General features: G+C 35.0%; 1 protein-coding gene across 2 annotated transcripts in view; it reads right to left on the bottom strand.

Annotated features, from left to right (window-relative positions):
• Positions 1-20,897, bottom strand: part of iPLA2-VIA (calcium-independent phospholipase A2 VIA) — a 369,611-nt gene that overhangs the window by 224,670 nt on the left and 124,044 nt on the right. For both annotated transcript variants that reach the window (XM_090407696.1, XM_090407695.1), the window contains exons 5-6: positions 20,226-20,422; positions 1,656-1,752 (exon numbers count right to left, since the gene is read on the bottom strand). In XM_090407696.1, the coding sequence (XP_090263822.1) occupies positions 1,656-1,752; positions 20,226-20,422 (294 nt within the window). The remainder of the gene's footprint in view (positions 1-1,655; positions 1,753-20,225; positions 20,423-20,897) is intronic.

Raw genomic sequence — 20,897 nt, 5'->3', positions numbered from 1 at the left:
AAAAAAAATACTCTGATACCACCCAGTTGGGGGATATAGAAATTTTAAAATATAGAAAAAATAGAAATCAGGGACAACCAGGGAAAAGATGGAATGAGACTGGAACAGACCAATGGGCTAATTCCCTGAAAGGATGAAGATGATGATATTTTGTACCACTGTTCTGTCACTGCCTGTTTCATATAACAATGTTTCATAGTAATTATTCCAATTATCCAGGATCTTTTCAGTTTTAATATCACCATCATTATCTCTGATTCCTTTAACTCTATTCTCTTTTCTCTATTTCTAAGCTTTCTCAATATATTCTAGAACATTTTGCTAGCAGAAAAGATAATTATATTATCTAAATTCTTACCTGTGTCTTCTAATGAGTTCTGTCTATCTATTTTTACTCAGTTGTTTTAGGTTTTTTTTTTTTTTTTCAGTATTCCCTCAGAGGATATGCTTGATTACTAGGAATTTTCCATAAGCTTTCTTTTTTCATACTGTCTCTTTCATGAGTTCACCATGGAATTCAGATTTTTTTGTTCTTGCAACTAAATTCATAACATGCCTCCCTGCTTATTTTTGATTTTGCTTCTGAGTCTCCGAAGTTTGTTTCAAGTTTGTATATTTTTCTTGAAAAATATTTCTATATTTGAGTTTATCTTACCCATTATATTCACTTCTGAAAGCTGCTTGACTGATTCTTTTTAAGAGTTCTGTACATATTTTTTTCTTCAATATGAAATATGATATTCATTTTTATCCTGCTAAAAAATAAAAGATAACACTTCCTATTACAAATACCTTCTTCTGTCCTGAACTAGCATAAAGATATTGCTTCACTTTCTTACAAAAAAAGAGAGAGTGAGACAGAGTGTGAAGAAATAGCATCAATGGCAGAATCATATTAAAAATTATGACATCAGGAATAAAACTTTGTTAGCATTCAGGAATGTGTGAGCAGAGTTAATCTCAGCTTTATGGTCACTAACAGAATGGGTAAGGTTAGCAAAACAGATGATTCATGAAAAGATTCTTATGGGTCACATTCAAGAAAGTGACCCATAAGAAGACTAAGATCTGATTCTAGATGCTATTTAGAAGACCAAAATATAAGATCTGACAATACTGGGGTTCTGACAGATAACATTCTAATTTGGAAGGAAATTGTATACAGGAAGTTAGTATTAAACTCTTGATGTAGTGCTACCATAGTAACACAATTGCACCCTCCCCTCATGTGCTGACATATCAAGAATTTGATAATAATGACTTATGCTATTGCATCTGCTCCAATATCTCCACAGGTTTAGCTTCTCACTGATGTGATCTCTCAAAAATGGTCTGGGGTAATAATTCATTATATAATGTAAGACAACAGAATTTCTACAATTTCTACAAAGCACATCATAGGATAACCTATCATGCACAATTAGCTAGATCATAAAATACTATCTGTGTAAACTTTTATTTGCTTACACAAGGTAAATAAGAATGTAAGTTATTGTTAAATATAATATAATGCAATGTTTGTCTATACTTGTATTTAATTTTCTGTGCATGACACAATGCACAAACTGCATTAATACAGACTACATAGGCTTGCTTCAAACATATTTCACACACACACACACACACACACACACGTGCACATGCATTGTACTTACTACATGAGATTTTGCCCAGTGAAGTGGTGTACCACCAAATTTCATATCTTGAGAATGCAGCAAATGTGGATATGAGTCAATTATTTCTCTGGCACATCTAGTTGGGGGAAAAAAACTGCGTTATAACATTTTGCAACTGTATAACCATATATCAAACAGAAAATTTCAAAATTTTTACAGACAAAAATATTCCATGGGAACTGATCAAAAAGTTTGTTGCCAGATGTATACCTGAAATAGGTGTTTCATGTAATCTTTTGCAACCATTACAAAATGAAATGCATTATTGTGCAGCAAAATTTTACACTATTGCAAATGTAGCCAGCCAATAGTTGAAGATATAAACGGCCCCAATTATCATTTAGCCAAGAAACTAATGCCAACACTCAAGGAGTTGGTAGGTCATTCCCCCCTCCTATATTAAAAACACAACACTTTGTAAACAAAATTATAGCCATCACACTAGAAAAAAGGGATTTATTAGTCAGTTTTGATGTTTCTGTCCTCTTCACAAATGATCCAATCAATGATATAATTCTTCTTTTACAGGACAAATTCCCTCTGGATATCATAGCACTCTTTGCACATGTACTAAGTTCTGGCTATTTTGTGTGGCAAAACACTTTCTACCTACAAAAAGAAGGCAGCAATGGGCTCGCTGTTATCTCCCCACCAATTACTAACTTTTATATGGAAGCTTTTATTCAATATGCTCTAGATTCCTGTACTTGAAAACCTAAAGTCTGGCTTAGATATGTTTACAATGTTTTTGCTATCTGGTCCCATGGCCACCCGACATCAGACACTCCTCAGCCACCTAAACAAACAACAGAAACGCAATTCATAACTGAGATTGAAAGCCAGAACAAACTTCCTTTTCTAGATACGCTTGAAAAGAAGGAAGACATGATTGTCACATGTCTTCCTTCTGGCAGGCTATCCTTCACTGTTTGCTGAAAGCCTATACATACTGGCCAATATATATACACAAACTCCTACCATCATCCAACACAAAAATTAGGTGTCATTAACACACTAAAAAACAGGGCTTTGAAGATTTGCTCCAGTGAACAAGCACTTAAAGATGAATAAAAAGTTATCAACAATACCTTCCTGAAAAATGGCTATGGTCAAAATACTATTAATAAAATTCTTCACAAGACTTCACTTAAAAACAAAAATAAATTACATTACAATAAAACTGTAACCATTCCATACATTAAAGCAGTGCTTTTCATCTAGAAAAAAAGGTGCTGGAACTCACATCTTGTTAAGCTTTTGATTAAAGAAAATGATATTCAAATCTTAATTTAAATGAAATATAAAGCAGCTGTTGCTGTCAGAGAGTTGCATAAATGAATTAAATATAATTTATCTTCAGTATTTTTTATTTTAGACATGATCAAACATAAAATTAAACAAACAAATTAGAATATACAACCAAAGACCAAATATAAAAGTAAATTTGTAAAAACATATAATTTAAGAGAAGTTCATAGTATTTTCCAAAGTTTTGTCCAATTCTCATCGAACAAATCGTCTTGACTCCTTTCTTTGCTCTTAATATCTAAGGCCGAATGTCGTCCTCTAAGTAACCACAGATCAACATACTTTGAAGGATCGAAAAGTCTTAAAGGTGGTCCAACGAGTTTGATGTATAAAAGTGCCGAAATTGTTTTAGCCGTCAACGAAGCTCTTGTTGGGATGATAATTAAATTCATCTGTGAAATTCTGCATTCACATTCACTTGATGAAATGGGAATGGTATTCAGAGCATGTACCAAATGCAACAGTTTTTCTGGGTATGTCCTATCAAGAATGTATTCACGGAATCCACAAATCATTTCTCTTTCGTTTAGTTGCAGTCTGATTGACAAATTTCTAATTTCCACCTCGGCGAATGTTAGCTGAGCATCAATATCTTCAGGCCAATGTTTATGGTCAAGCACACAAGCCCAAAGTGCTGGCGCAACATCTTCGCTATCAAGCAACCTTTTTTCAACTGATTCTTTCAATTTGGTATAAAATGTTTTTTGGTCAATAAGAGTATTATTTTTTGAAGCTTTTTCGTGAAGTAAAACTCCACAAAAGCACAGATCGCATACAGCAACTGCAGCACATCTATAATAGGGTCGAAAATTCTGTCTTCTTTCTTCAAAAACTTGTACACGTGCATTTATTTTTTGATTTGCCTTGTAAAGGTTCATGTCACTGTCTTGCAGGTCCAAACTTAATTCAGACAATTCTTGGAGAGCATCACACATCAATCCTAGATCCAATAAAAAGTCTGTAGATGTTATTTTTCTTCTTAAGCCATCATAAATACATTTATCATTTTTATCTCTCTCAGGATCATGCATCGCATCTTCAAAATGATTCACTAGAGATTCAAAATTATTCCACAAAGCCAAAACTGAATGGAAACTAGATGACATCCATCGAGTACTTAAAATTCTTCCAATTTTCAGCAGCTCAACCTCCAGTGATTCTGCACATAAATGAAACTCTTTACTATTTTTTGATGAAGCATGGTATAGGACATAAAGTTTATGGATAAATGATTTGAATCTATTGATTCCTGAAATTTCCTTTACAGCATCACTTACTGATAATTCTAGTATGTGATTAACACAATGCCAAACTATAACAGAAGGAAATTTTTCTGACAGCAATTTTTTCACTCCACTTTTACAGCCTAACATTACAGCAGCGCCATCGCATGCTAGAGAAACTAAATATTTTTTTAAATAATCTTCTGTCATCCCATAATAGTTAAGACATTGGAGTAAGGAATCAAATAAACTTTTTTTGCCATTACATTTTTAAGTTTGATCAAGTCCAAAAATAAATTTACCGGTGAATTAATTCCAACACCTTCGATACAGCATCGAACATACACTATGAGAGTGGTTTTATTGCTTGTTGTTGTTGATTCATCAATTATCAATGAAATTATATTTTTGGTTTGAACGATTTCTTTAAAACACATTTTTTCTCATTTCTTCACTTACATGATTCACAATATTAATACATGCATTTGTTAATTGAAGAATACGACCCATTTCAATTCCGTTCAGTTCTTGCAGATCAATTTCACTTTCAAAATTATGGAATGATTGGTTTTCCTTTGCTACTTTATATGCAGTTCGAAAAATTTTTGGGATTATTTCTTTTTCACGAGAAAATGATTTTAAAAAAACTTTTCAAGGGTCTTTTTTTCAGCTTCAAAAACAATTTTTAATGCTGCTTTGTGTGCAGCAGATTCTCTGTGATCGAACATTTTTTTTCGAAGTGAGCTCATCTATAGCTTCCTATCTTTGCCAGAATATATAATCTCATTGTTAACCCATTCTTTGGAAATTTTCATTCCCATCTTTGTTTCAATTCCAAGAGTTCTAACTTTTCTGCAAGGCATATAGCCAAGTTTCCTTTTTGCAAATATACATCCATTCATTTTTCAAGCAAAAATCTTTTTTTTGATCTAATGTCCAGCAATTCGGCCAGTCATTTTCAGCTTGGATTTGCTCCTCAAGATTAACTCGAGATGATTCGTAAACATCAACTGGCACCATTATTTCCATATTTTTTGATGTTGTGTCCGTTATTATTCTGGGCTTTTTATTAATGGGACCAGTGGTTGAGAAGTAATTGAAAATCTTTTTCATCTTCAAACTTGGGATCAGAGTTTTACACTAAAAAGTAAAAAAAAAAAAAATGCTAAAAGGATATGAAAATAATGACGTTAAATTGACGTCAGTTTTCAATAAAGATATTTTTTAGATAAATAAGTGTTTTACCGAAAATCTTTCGCATGTTGTCAATCATAGGTCTATACAGCCACAAATGTAGATGTTAATGGCATGCACATGAGTGTTACCAGGCGACGCCCGGTAACAAGTATGTGCATGTGTTATGTATGCGTGAACATTATTTCAAAAATTACTTCTGAAAAAAAAACTGTAAAAAAAATAGGTGCCGGAACACCGTTCCATTGTGTGTTATGCCAGAAAAAAGCACTGAATTAAAGGGATATCAGATAAAATAAACAGAATACTACAGAAATACAACCTTAATGCCACCTTTAAACCTGCTGTGAAATTAAAGAACTTACTCAACTCATCCAAGGATCCACTTCTTCTGCTGGAGTACAGTGGCGCACTCAGGATTTAATCTTCAGGGGAGGATGGCAAGTATTAATGATTTAATACTGGGGGATGAGCACTCATTATTTAATCTTGGGGGGGATGCCGTGTTGAGTAGACAATTTCAGAATACACACTATGCATTGCATACGACCTATAACTGAGCATCTGCAGTGATCGCTAATATATGATACCCCATGATCCCCTCTGGCCCGGCTCGAGCAAACAAAGTAGTACTCAGTCCGCCCAAGCACTACTTCATTTGCCTTGTGTTCACAGCGGCCATGATTCCCAAGAGCTATAGGGTATTCCCACCTTATCTGACCACTAAATCATTAGTAATATAGAAATAGAAGAGATATTACAACATAAATTAAAAAATAAATTTTAATTAGGAAAAGATTTTTGGAAAATTTTCTAGTGTTTTTTAAACCTTTTTTGTTGGGGGGAGTTTAGAGCACATCTTACCCCCCCCCCCCCACGTGCGCCACTGTTGGAGTATATTGTATACACTGTACCTGTAATTTGCCCTATACAGGTGAAACAGGACACGCAATTCCTATCAGAAAAAAGGAACATAAATCATCATCATCATCAAATTCCTGATATGTACCCTCAAGGGGTGTAGAGGATATGACACTACTACATGAAAAATTGACATCATTACTAACTTCCTATCTACAATTTTCCTTCAAATCAGTCCGTTACTTGTCAAGACTCCAACATTACCAGATCATATATTTCTATCGTCAAAGGCACTTTGTACTGTATCAATCCATCTATCTGTTGGTCTTCCTCTGGGTCATTTTCCTGCCAACTTGGCAGAGAACACTTGTTTTGCTAATCTTTCCTCGCCCATTCTGTTTAAGTGACCATACCACCTGAGATTAGCTCTGCTAACTCATTCCTGGATGCTGACAATGTCAAGTTCTTTCCCAATATCCTCGTTTTTAATATGATATTGCCATTGATGCCATCTGTTCATGCCTATAATCTTTCTTAGGACTCATATCTGCGGTCTCTAGTCTTTGGTCAAATGTTTTACTTCTGACCCAGCTCTCAGATCCATTAGTTAAAACTGGTTTGAACACCGTCTGGTATACAGCTAATTTAGTGTTCTAACTAATTTCTCTCTTATTCCATGTGAATTTATTCAATTGACTTCCCACCATAACAGCTTTCTGATTCGGTTGTCTATTTCTATTTTTAATTCATCATCTTCAGTTAAAATCGTGCCTAAGTAGCTGAAATGTTTTACTTGTTCTGCAGGTACTTTGTTCACAACACAGTTGACATTTTCAACAATTCTACCTATTTTCATTGTCTTGGTCTTTTTAATGCTTCATACCATATCTATTACAACAGTTATTCAATTTAGTCAGGGAATCTTGCAAACTTGTAGAGGATTTATTTAGAAGTATAACATCATCCGCATAAAGCAAAGAGCTGACATTAACATCTCCAATTCTGATATCATGTTTAATAACACTTTCCTTCATAATGTGATCTGTATAGATAATGAATAACAGAGGGGATAATATACATCCTTGTCTCACACCAGTTTTAACATTAAACCATCTTCCTGTACTTCCTTCAATTCTAACTGCTGACTTACAACTCACATAAAGACTAAGTATTGCTTGATATAATGCCCCATTGATACCATACAACTGTAGCGTATCGAATGGCTTCTCTCTTGGCACCTTGTCATATGCCTTTTCCAGATCGACAAAACTTAAATATAGATTTTTGTTATATTCCCATGCTTTCACGACTATTTGACGTAAAGTGAAGATCTGATCCTGACAGCTCTATTTGGCCTCAATCCAGCTTGTTCTTCACCAAGCTTTTCTTCCACAATTCTTCTCAACCGTTTCTCAAGTATACTTGCATATATCTTGCCAGGAACACTCAGTAGGGAGATACCTCTGTAATTCTTACATTCAGTTTTATTTCCCCTTCTTATATATGGGTACTATTAGAGCTCTACTCCAATCATCGGGAATTCGTCCCTCTGTCCAGGCTTTCTGAACTATGCAGTGCAGCTGCTGTAAGACTTTTATACCACCATACTTCAGCATTTCTGGTCAAATATCATCTACTCCTGCTGCCTTTCCACATTTCAACCCTTTGATGGCTTTTTTCTACTTCAAGTATGGATATGTATTCCTGACTGTATGCCTGTTGAGTGTTTTTACCACTGTGCTATCACTGCTTGTGTCATTTAGCAATTTCTTGAAGTAATTACTCCATACTTCAAGAATATCTTTTTCTCCTGTTTTCATGTCACCTTTATCATCTCTAACTCCTTTTACAGCACTCTTTCCTCCATTTCTAAACTTTTTCAACAAACTCCAGAATATCTTACGACCTTCACAATATTTATTTTCTATGTTCTCGCTAAAGTCCTCCCATGACTTTTGTTTAGCTAGTTTTACACAGTGTTTTGCTTTCTTACATTTGTCACTGTATTCTCTAAGTGCAAAAGTTGACTTATTTGCCAGGAACTTTTGATATGCTTTCTTCTTTTCCTTCGCTGCCTCTTTAACTTCCTGTGTCCACATGGAGTTCTGATTTTTCTATCCTTGCAGAACAACCTCACCACATGCCTCTCTGGCTGAATCAATCAGTTTTTTCTTCAGGGCTTGCCAATGAATCTCCAAGGTTTGGTTCCTGTTCTCAAACTCTTTCATTTTTCCTTCAATAATGTTTGTGTATTTTAGTCTATACTTCACATCTGAGAGCTGCTCAACTTTTATTCGCTTTAAAACTTTCTTACATTTCATTTTTTTCAATATGAAATTCAATTTTATCCTGCTCAAGACTAAATAGTGATCGCTTCCAATTTCAAATTCTCTGTACACTCAGGTGTCGTTCACCAGGGAGAAAACATCACTATCAACAATAACATAGTCAATGAGACTTTTCTTATTCCTTGCCTCTTCTCTCCATGTGAATTTGTGCACATTTTTATGTTGGAACATGGTGTTAGTAATAACCAGTCCATGTCCTGAGCCGAAATCCAACAGGTATTTGCCATTATTATCAGCTTTGCTCTTTTCTCCAAATTTTTCCAAAATATTTTTGTATGTCTGGCAATCATTTCCTACTCCTATTTAGATCCCCAACAAGGACCAACTTTTCCTTTTTCATTGTGTCAGTTGCTTTTTCTAAAGCATCAAAAAATTCCTCCACTTCTACCTAAGTAGAACCTTCTGTGGGATCATAGGCACAAATAAGTCTCATTGTCCAATTCCCCATTCTGATATTTGCCCAAATCACTCTACTTGACATTGCCTGCCATTCAAGAAGATTAGCCTCGTATTTAGTGTTGAATACTATGGCTACTCCTTCTTTTCCTTGATTGTCACTGCCTGAATATAACATTTTGTATTTCTTGCTCAGAAAGATCTCACCAGTTTTTGTGTTTTTTGTTTCAGTCACCCCTATTATGTCGATCTGGTACTTATCTAATTCCTCAGCTAGCTCCATTTCTTTGCCATTCAGGTTTCTTATGTTATAGTACTGATCTTTAACTCTGGTGATGTTGATTTGGGGTGTGCTTTCAGATTTGTTCCAGTAGCTGACTTTTTGCTGTTCGCCCTTGTTCCCTTGGCGAAAACAACAGGAGCCTTGTTTAAGCGGGTGGCACCCCAGCCAGCATGAAATTTTGTCATGTTGAACCATCATTTTCTATATTAGTTTAAGCCAATAAGAATACAATTTGATCGGCTAAATCCAAACTGCCAGCCCATCCTCGTTCGTTCAGTATTCAGTTAGATACCCAACAGAGTGCACCACGAGAAGGTGAGGATTATACATTAGGTCAGAAGTCCTGGTCAGTTCTCCACATTCCTTTAAAGGCTATGTGGAGGTCTCCTCTGAGTTATACAGCTTTTACTCTTAAGCACCCCCCCAGGAACATAAATGGCACATTAAGATTCAATAACTATGGTAAATCTGGCCTTTATGATCATGCCCTGAATACTCTACATAGAATTGATTTGAAAAGCACCTGTTGTTTACATGACACCAAAATGTGGTATGAACATAAATTTAAGGAGGCCTGTGAAATTCTTATCAATCACCCTAATCTTAACAATAATTGGTCTAATAATCCCAAAAATATGGAAGGCACATATTCTATCCACATAATATTTCCATCTAGGAGTTAATTATAAATAGGACTGTACATAATCCAGGCTCTTAGCTCTCACATAACAACTCTCATGTTAAATTAAGGCACCACTTTTGTTGTAATAGAACTATCTATATGAAATTGTCCTCTGATGATGTTATAAAAATAGAACATAGCTTTGATTGTAGTTATTTAATTTAATTTTTTTTCACTAGAGGTCAGGCCAGAAGAATAACGATTGATCAAATCATTGTCTTGGCATACTGTTTGAAATGTTATATAGCTTGTCTCTGTGTGTATATGTATGTGTGTGTGTGTATATATATATACATATATATATGTATGTATGTATACTCCAGATGATGACCTTAATATGAAGGTCGAAACATTGGAAAATTAAAATAATTATTTATAACACGGTTGTAGTCTCCATAATTTGTCTTAAATTAAAATAATAATAATAATAATAATAATAATGCTTCTTACCAATTTTGATAAAAATTAAACAAACACAATATACACATGGCAGTAATAATGCACATCTTACAGGTGTGAATTGACCACATCTCCAACTTTGCAAATCATTATACCCAAATCCTACTATGGGACAGCCTCACATCATCCTCTGTTTCCCAGATTATTTAATCTTGATTAAATTTTGATACACCAATTTTGATTAAATTAATTTACCAATTTTGATAAAAATTAAACAAACACAATATACACATGGCAGTAATAATGCACATCTTACAGGTGTGAATTGACCACATCTCCAACTTTGCAAATCATTATACCCAAATCCTACTATGGGACAGCCTCACATCATCCTCTGTTTCCCAGATTAAATAATCTGGGAAACAGAGGATGATGTGAGGCTGTCCCATAGTAGGATTTGGGTATAATGATTTGCAAAGTTGGAGATGTGGTCAATTCACACCTGTAAGATGTGCATTATTACTGCCATGTGTATATTGTGTTTGTTTAATTTTTATCAAAATTGGTAAGAAGCATTATTATTATTATTATTATTATTATTATTTTAATTTAAGACAAATTATGGAGACTACAACCGTGTTATAAATAATTATTTTAATTTTCCAATGTTTCGACCTTCATATTAAGGTCATCATCTGGAGTATACATACATTTAATTTAATTAAATGTATGTATACTCCATTAAATGTATGTAAATTTAATTAAATAATTAAATTTAATTATTTAATTAGCCTTTCAATGGTACCGATGAGCAAGAGGTGGAGTGTATATCATTTCTTCTTCTTCATCATTCTCATCCATCATATGACAAGCTGAATCCCCAAATTATCACAACCTGGCTTTATCTCTAGCTATTTCTATCATCCCTCTGAAGCTGGATAATTGTGACCTTTCCTTAAATTCAGTGAGTGTAGCCAAATTCTTTTTGGTATCCCTATTGATCATATTCCTCCAGTGTTCAATGCCATGTTCAGTAATCTCAAAGAGGAACATTCTCTGGAGGTGTCCAAATTATCTTAATTGTTGTTTAAGAAGTATATCTGTGAAATCTTCCCTGTGGCTTAGCTCATTTTGTGATTTGCTCTTTTGTTTTGTATTCCGATCAGTGAGTGTTATTTTTCTCTGTTCATAGGTAACTGTTAATAATGTCAACCTTAATTATGTAGTTATCACAGTGTCCTGTCACCTACCTTTAACTTCCCAACCGTTCCCACGACGTCTATAGACGTTCAGCTAAATCTGGATATGAAGCTCTAACACCCATTGAATAACATGGATAAGAAGTGCAATTTGGTGTCACTATTTCATCCACATTGGCCAGGAAGGTTAACTGCTAAAATTGGCTTTATGGTTCCATTTTTAAAAGAGATTATTAAAGTGGTGAAAGAATCTGAAATTAAAAATTATCTTACACATGCTAACTTGATTACAATATCATCATCAATTTTTTTATATGTACCCTAATGCGTGTTCAAGGCTACTATGATAGCACTACATGATTAAGTTTACATTATTAACAATCTCTTATCAACAATGTTTCCCAAATTACTTTATTATTTCGCACTCTAATATTGTAAATCTAAATTTTCCATGAATCAATCCACCTTGGTCTTTCTGTGGGTCTTTTTCCTGCATCTTTACATGAAATACTTGTTTTGCTAATAATGTAGCAAAGTGTAAGGTTATGCATTTGGGGTGAAAAGATTAGCAGCAGTATCCACATTGGTGAAACTGTACTCGAGGAAACTGATGAAGTCAGAGATTTCATAAAGCGTTGGTGGATAGGGAGTTTGACGTTTACGGGGTACATAGCAAAAGTGGCTAAATCAGCTCATCAGATCACTTGGTTACTGAAGAATACTTTGACAAGCAGAGACAAGCAAGTTATTGTTCCACTTTATCGAGCCTTGATAAGACCCCATCTCGACTACTGTGCCCAGATCTAGGTGCCAGAGTTTCTTCTTGATGGGGAGGGGGTAGAGAGGATCCAGAGGCAGGTGACCAAGATGACAGCTGGTCCATGGAATGAACCTTATGAGAACAGGTTGAAGATCTGTGAGTTATAGAAATTGGTTGATAGGTGGAAAAGGAGTGATATGATTGAGACATTCAAATTACTGAGGGGATTTTACAAGATTAATTCAGAGGAATTTCTCAGAATGGGTCTAGTAGTGGGAGAACTAGGGACCATCCATGGAAACTAAGCAAGAGTGTAATTAGCAAGGGTGTTAAAACTAGGTTTTTTACTTGGAAAGTGGTGAATGAGTGGAATAAGCTGCCAGAGTCAGTTGTGGGTACCATGACTGTGAACGAGTTCAAAGCAAAGTATGATAGATACTGTGCGAATGCTGAATAGTTCTTGACATGATGTTTAGGGGCTCCCTCAATGAGTCTAAGGACTCCTTGGAGTTGCCCGTAATAATAATAATAATAATAATAATAATAATCTTTCCTCTGCATTCTATTTAAGTGACAATCCCATCTCAGATTAGTAGTGTTCACAGACTCTTGAATGCAAACAATGTCAATCTCCTTCCCAATTTCTTCATTTTTAATATGATTCTGTCATTGATGCCATCTGTTCAGGTTCCTAATTTTTCTCTGAACCCTCACATCTATGGTCTCAGGTCAGTGATTAAAATGCTTTATTTCAAATCCAACACACAGATCCATAACTTAAAACTGGTTTTTTAACACCGTCTTGAATACTGCTAGTTTAGTGCTTTGGCCAATTTCTGTCTTATTCCATATAAATATATATAATTAGTTCCCACTATACCAGCTTTGCTTATTCTGCTGTCTATTTCAATATTTAACTTGCCATCTTCACTAAAAAATGTGTCTAAACAGCTGAAATATTTTACTTGTTCTATAGGATCTCCATTCAGAATGCAGCTGAAGTTTTCTATGTTCCTGCCTATTTCATGGTTGGGTCTTTTTAATGCTAATTTTCATGCCACATACGAGGGTGATCTGAAAAGTTCTCGGCCTCGACCATAGCTGACAACACTATCGGCAAGATTTTTTTTTTCTAAGTTGGTACATCTGTCCTAAGCTTACATGTGAAATTGCAAGTCATTCTATCAAGTAGTTTGTTTTATACAGCTGTCTAACTTTTATCCATTTCAAGGGATACAGACAACACTTTTGTGTTGTCTGTATCCCTTGAAATGGATAAAATTGAGTATCGGGAGGTTATAAAATTCTTTGCAAAATAAGGTTTAACAGCAAAAGAAATTCATTCGAAGTTCATAAAGGTTTATGGGCTCTTCTCCTTCATTTCCGACAATTAAGAAATAGGTTACCGAGCTTGAACATGGCCATACCAGCCTTGAAGTTGATCCATGTGAAGGACATCCAAAAAGTATAACACCACTAGAAATCATTGATCAAGTGCACGATACGGTATTGGATGACAGGCAAGTCAAAGTGCATGAAATTGCTGAGACTATAGCATTTCAAAAGAATGTGTAGGATGTATTTGGCATGAAATATTGCAAATGTAAAAGCTTTGCAAAGAAGGGTGCTGCACTTTCTCACAGCAGATCAAAAACGCACTAGCATGAAAATCTCTGAATAGTGCTTGGGTCATTTTAACAAGAATAAAATTGATTTTGTGCATCAATTTATTACTATGGATGAGACTTGGATTCACCATTACACACCAGTCAAAACAGTGGACAGAAGCCAGTCATTAAGCACCAAAGAAGACAAAGTCAGTTCCATCAGCAGGAAAGCTCATGGAATTGGTGTTTTGGGATGCTAAAGGCATTTTGTTTATTAATTATCTTGAAAAGAGTAAAACAATAACTGGGGAATATTATTCCGATCTTTTAACCAGACTAGACGAAAAAATTTGTGAGAAAAGACCCAGTTTGCACAAGAAAAAATCATCTTTCATCAGGGCAATGCACCTGCCCACAAAAGTGTTTTGGCAATGGGAAAATTAAGGGATCTGCACTATGAATTGTTGGAACATCCAGCCTATTCCCCAGATTTGGCTCCCTCTGACTTCTATCTCTTCCCAAAACTAAAACTCTTCCTCGCTGGTCAGCATTTTTCTTTGAATCAAGAGGTGGTTGCAGCTGTAGAGGAGTATTTGCAGATCTTACCGAGAACTACAGGGACAGGATAATGATGCTGGAGCATCGCTGGAATAAATGTATTAGTCTTAAAGGAGATTATGCTGAAAAATAAAAATAATTTTGAAATTATAAATTCGTTTTTTCATTGTTAGGCTGAGAACTTGTCAGACAACCCTCACAGCTGCTATTGAATTTAGTTAGAAAATCCTGGAGACTTACACCGGATGTGTTTAGAAATATAACATCATTTGCATAAAGCAAAGTGCAAAGTTTGATATCTCTAATTCTAACATCAGGTTAAAGCCACTTTCTTTCAAAATGTGATCCATATAACTGAATAAGAGTGGTAATAATGTGAATTCTTGTCTTATAACTGATTTTACATCAAACCATTTTCCTGCATTCCCTTCAATTCTAACTGCTAACGTACTACTTAAATATAGACATGTATTGCCTTGTAAAATGTTTATGACATATAACTGTAGTGTTTTGAAAAGCTTAAATTTGGGCACCTTGTCATATGCCTTTTCCAGATATAGAAAAATTAAGTACAGATCTTTGTCATATTCCCATTTCATGACATCACATGATTTCTCATCTATTTATCTTAAAGTGGAAATCTGATCCTGACAACCGCTATTTGGCCTTAATGAAGCTTGTTCTCCCAATTTCTCTTCTACAATGTTTCTCAGCCTCTTTTCAAGTATGCTTGCATAAATCTCATCTGTAACACTAAGTACAGAAATTTCTCTGTAATTCTCACATTCAGCTTTATTTCCTTTCTTATAGATGAGAACTATGAAAGCTCTACTCCACTGAGCCTCCAATGTTTGGTTTCTGTTTTCAAACCATTTCATTCTTTCTTCAATAATGTCTGTATAGCTTCGTCTACAGTTGACCTGTAAAAGCTGCTCAACTTTAATTCTTTTTAAAATGCATAAAGGTGAAGATGAGACAGGTAAGAATAGAAATCACAATCAGGACCAGGGAAACGGGGGTGGTCAAACCAAAGAGAGAGGTGTAGTATAGCAGCTAGAATAGAAAATGTTGGTGCTGGAAGGATGGCCTCAAACATACAGTAATTGTTATGTTTATATACAAATGCAAGGAGTATTCGAAACATGAGAGCTGAGTTTGTGGCATTAATTGAGACGTATGCCCAAAAGTAATTGGAATAAGTAAATCTTGGTTGTCTGAGGAGGATGTGATGTCGGGAATAGAATTAGAAGGATATATAATTTTCCAGAAGGATACAGATGTGAAAAGAGGAGAGGGGAATGCTGTTAATGATTGTAGAGGAATTATGTCCCCAGAGTGTGGAAGTTGATGGTGCATGCACAGATTTTGAATCTGTGTGGTGCGAAGTTGAAATAAACAGGTATATTCTGATAGGATGCTGTTATAGGCCACAGAATGCAGAGAATACTGATTGTGAAATGTTTAGGCAAATTTTTGGGCATGTAAAAAGAAGATGATTCTGATGGGAGACTTTAATTACAGGAATATAGAATGGAAGAAGGAGATAGTGTATGGGAATAAGGAGATGTTTTGGATTTGGTGATAACTTCACAAGATGTAGTTGGTAATGAGGTGTTGACAATGCTGCCAGTTGGTGAGAGAGTGATCATGAGGTACTCATTTGGGAAGTGATGAAACAAGAAAAGGTCACTGCCAAAAATGGATACGTGTGAAAGTATAAAGCAGATGATTATAGGAAGCTGTTAGTCAGTTAGCATCAGTAGGTTTGGTAGTTGAGCTGAGTGGAAAAGATGTTGGAAATGCATGGAAACTAAACTCATAAGACAGTATCTGAAAAAAGCAATGTATGACTGCATACCAAGGATTAAGCGAGTAAATAGACTGGGAGTGAATGGATGAACAGTGAAATCGAGCAAGCTGTGCTGGAAAAGAAAATGCTTTAAGGAGGTACAAAACAGTTGGTGGTGATCAGATCCATGAAGAGTATAAGGTGCAGTATAAGAGGAGACTGGCTGGTCAGGCCAAGGTTAACACGAGGGAATTTTTTCGCTACATGACAAGCAAGAGGAAGAATAATTATGGCAGACTGACATTGGTGGATAGTTATGGCAGCAGACTAACAGCTGCAAAGGATATAGTGGAATTACTGAATCACTTTATCAGCATATATCATATTGGTATAAATTAGCCAGCATAATATATAGAAGAGAGGCAAGTATTAGGAAAATTGGAAGTGAAAGAAACAGAGGTGTATCAGATGTTGGTTGGGTTAGATGTGAATAAGGCTATGGGAATGGATGACATATAACCATGTATTCTTAAAGAATGTGCGCCACAGTTGGCTATGCCTTTGACCTGGTTATTTAATGAAAGACTTGCAGTGGGTAGGGTTGCTAAAGAGTGAAAGAGGACAAAATAGTCCCACTCCACAAACATGGTTCTAAGACAGATGTCTCCAACTATAGGCCAGTCTGTATAACTGCAGTTGTGATCAAGGTGTTGGATAGATTGATAAGGGATAGAACACAGAATTGGGTTGATGGACATGGCATTCTTTATGAAGGTCAGCATGGATTTGTAAAGGGTAGTACCTGTTTCAGTGATTTACTTGCATTTTATGATAAGGTGACGAGTGTGTTAGATAAGGGAGAATCATATACAGTGATATTCTTAGACTTTGCAAAAGCGTTTGATAGATTACCACATGATAAGTTGTTGTACAAGCTGCAGAGAATGGGAATAGACAGTATATTATTTAGATGAATCAGAGATTGTCTCTCTGAACGATACAAGCAGGTTGTGTATGATAGAGCAGTGTCTCAAAAAAGAAAAATAACCAGTGGAATGCCCCAGGGTTCTATTCTTGGGTCCCTCCTGTTTAACTTGTTTGTAAATGATATATCACGTGGACTGACTGGGGATCTTCAGTTATTTGCTGATGATGAAAAGTTGGGAAGAATTATAAGTAGCACTACTGATGATTAAACCCTTCAGGAAGATTTAAATAGACTTTTTACTTGGACAAAAGAGTGGGGTTGTAGTTTTAATATCAATAAGTGCAAGGTATTGCATTTTGGAGCACAGAAATATAAAGCTATATACTATAATAATGGTGCCATACTGCAGGAAATGAATGAGATTAGAGATTTGGGAGTGATGGTTGACAGTAGACTGAAGTTTAGAGGGCATATTGCTAGGGGTGCAAAGGTTGCACATCGTAGTGCTGCTATGATAAGAAGTACTCTAACATGCAAGATTAGGAAGTGGTTGTGCCACTGTATAAGGCACTGGTCAGACCACACTTGGACTATTTTGCTCAGATCTGGTCACTTGGTATTCAATGGGATGTGGAGACATTGGAGAGAGTCCAGAGGCGAGTGACTAAGACAATATCAGGAGTTTGGATAAATTTATAAAAAGAGTAGAAGGGAAGAACCAGAGGTCATTCCTGGAAGTTATATAAAAGTGTGGTGAAGAATGGTGTGAGGAGTAGATTTTTTACATGGAGAACTGTCAGAGAATGGAATGCATTACCAGAATGTGTTGTTAATGCAAGGAGTGTTAAGGACTTGAAGATTCTATATGATAAATATGTTGTCACTTAAATGAACCTCCCACAATGAGTCTGTCGACTCCATGGAGGGTGTAATAATAATAATAAGAATAAAAACTTTTTACATATGTTTTTTTCGATGTGATATTTAGTTACTTAAATAAAGAGACAATAAGCTTCATTTGGGCGATGTTATTCGGTTTTGAAACAATGTGGGATTTAATATCCCCTTAATTTAAATAGTGATATTTAGTTTTATTCTACATAAAACTAAGTGATGGTCAATTCAAATCTTCTGTACACTCTTGTATCCTGAAAGAGAATGAAAATATCACACCATAGTCTGTGATGTTTTTTCTTATTTCTTGTATCTTCTCTCAATGTGCTCTTGAGCAAATCTTTATGTTGGAACATGTTCACAACATATGTATATATATTGTCATCATAGTAGCAATATATGTACATAAACCATAAATTGCTCTGGATTGCTGCAATAATGAATAAGGTCACTGTACAAAACTACTATAGTAAAATATATCTTTTTATGACTGTTTTGAATCATTTATTTTACGCATCATTTTTTCTGTTTCATGTTTTCTGTATCATTTGTATCATGCCCATGTAATGATTATATTTACACCTAAAATTGATTCTACTCAACTTCTAGGAATAAATTTTACACACTCCATTAGGATAGTTATGATATGCTTTAAAAAGAAACCACATGATTTCTTCTATTTTTCAGTTAAGCGGGAATTATAGACATTAAAATCTGTCTCCTTTTATCATATGGATTGCTACTTAGTAATAAAGGTATCTGCAAAATTTATTATTTTAAGGCATGTGTACACTGGAAGCCAGTCACCAGGGTGTGCCATATCTTTACCTCTATTATTCAGTCAGTTATGCACTATTCTGTAATTACATTGTATGTCACCCACAAGCAGGATATTTTAACACTATTTTCTAGTTCTGATTGGCACTTAACATATTAACATATTGACTGCCATACGAGAATCAGATGAAATTGTTATGAAGTTAAAAAAAACTTTAATAAATACAGGTATCCCTTGCTTAAAGCGGTTTTGCTTAACGTGAGATTTGATTAATGTAATGAAATTAATTGTGACAATCCCTTTACATACGAGGCAAGTTTTAATTAAAGTGCTTTTAAATTTACCATGCAAAAACATGCAAGCCTCAAGGAGTGTTTCCTGGCCAAGAGAAAGACATATGCATAATGACGTCATTCCATCCATTAAGCATTAAGAGTGGATGTATTACAAGCTCCAATTGTTCTGCTGTATTTACAAATTACGTTCTTCTTAAATTTTTTCATCCAAGAAAGAATTTCATCCAAATTCTCTTAATGATCTGTGTGAGAATGTGAAAGTTTTATTTTTCCCACCAGATATGACATCATTGCTACAACCCATGGACATGGGTGTCATTGCAACTTTTCAAAGCCTATTTTCTTAAAAAGGAATTCTCAAAGGCAGTAGAAACAACAATGGGAGAAAATGCAATTATGCTCCAAGAATTTTGGAAAAACTTTAACATTAAGCACACAAGTGAAAACATTCATGACTCGTAGGAGCTAGAAGACAAGTGTCGAAGTGTTGATGCAGAAGATGTTTAAGAATTATTGGATTCAAATTCAAAAAGATTTCGGTGACAATGGCCTTCTTGAAATTGAACAACAATGTGCATATGAAGACAATGAACAAATAGAATATGAAGATGAGGTTCCAAAGGAGATAACAATCAAAGAACTGGATGGAATATTTCGCAGTTTAGAATATTTTAAGCAGCAAGTAATGGATATTTATCCAGATGTCAATCGAAGAATGCTTGTTTGCCGAAATCTAGAGAGTCATTTTGCTTGTTATCGTAGAATTTATGCTGATAAGAAAAAACTAAAACTCTTCAAAAATTGCAGTATTATTAAACATTTACTTTGCATTCATTTTTTATCTTTCCTAAAAGAGTACCATATGAAACGAATTATCAATACAGTAATTATACAGTAATCGTTCGTCGATGAATTGTAATTTTTACCATTGATTATTAGATTTGATTAATGCAATTTTGATATATGTGATAACATCGAGGGATTAATTAATCGCGTTAATCAAGGGATACTTGTAGTTGATATAATTTGTCCATTTCCGACTATACCTCACATTGGAAGATTCAACTGCACAATACAGAGGGGGGCAGTGATGTGGAACACTTGCTACATTAACATCAGCTCCTGAGCGAAGCAATTCTTTAACACATAGTGGTTTATCTGATTTACAAGCAACATGAAGTGGTGAATACCCTTCATTGTTGACTGCATTAATGACAACCTCAGAAGACTCTGATGACAATGCCTAAAAGAAAAATATATTCAGTGCTATCTCCAACAAACAGACCAAAATAAACTATGAGTGAGTAAATAAAAAATAATTAAATTTTCAGTGACATTGGAAAAATACTAGTGCTCATTTGCTACTATAATATTTTAATGGATTCATGATAAATAAACATTGGGTGCTCCTTTCCAGATATACTGTTGAGGCTACCTCTCCTCTTGGTAATTCAGATCATAATCTCATCCAAGTTCCATCTCCCTTCAGCCATTCACAATTGAATCTGGAGAATGTTTCCATTCTCCAGATTCAAAGACTTATTATGACTGTGTGTTACAGAAATTATCCATGTAAGAATGGAGTGTTTGTCCCCCACTGTGTTCAGAATTCTTGCTCAACATCCAAGCCATAAGTTTCCAAGAAGTGTGTCAGAGTTGTTGTGTGTGTGGGGGGGGGGGGAATACTCTAAATGACCAGAGACAAAAACTTGAACTTC

Source organism: Typopeltis vanoorti, chromosome 17, assembly GCF_054136105.1.
Source record: "Typopeltis vanoorti isolate ZY-2024b chromosome 17, IOZ_Tvanoo_1.0, whole genome shotgun sequence".
Taxonomy (NCBI): Eukaryota; Metazoa; Arthropoda; class Arachnida; order Uropygi; family Thelyphonidae; genus Typopeltis; species Typopeltis vanoorti.
Note: the sequence above shows the minus strand (reverse complement) of the source record. Positions and strands in the feature narration are given on the sequence as shown.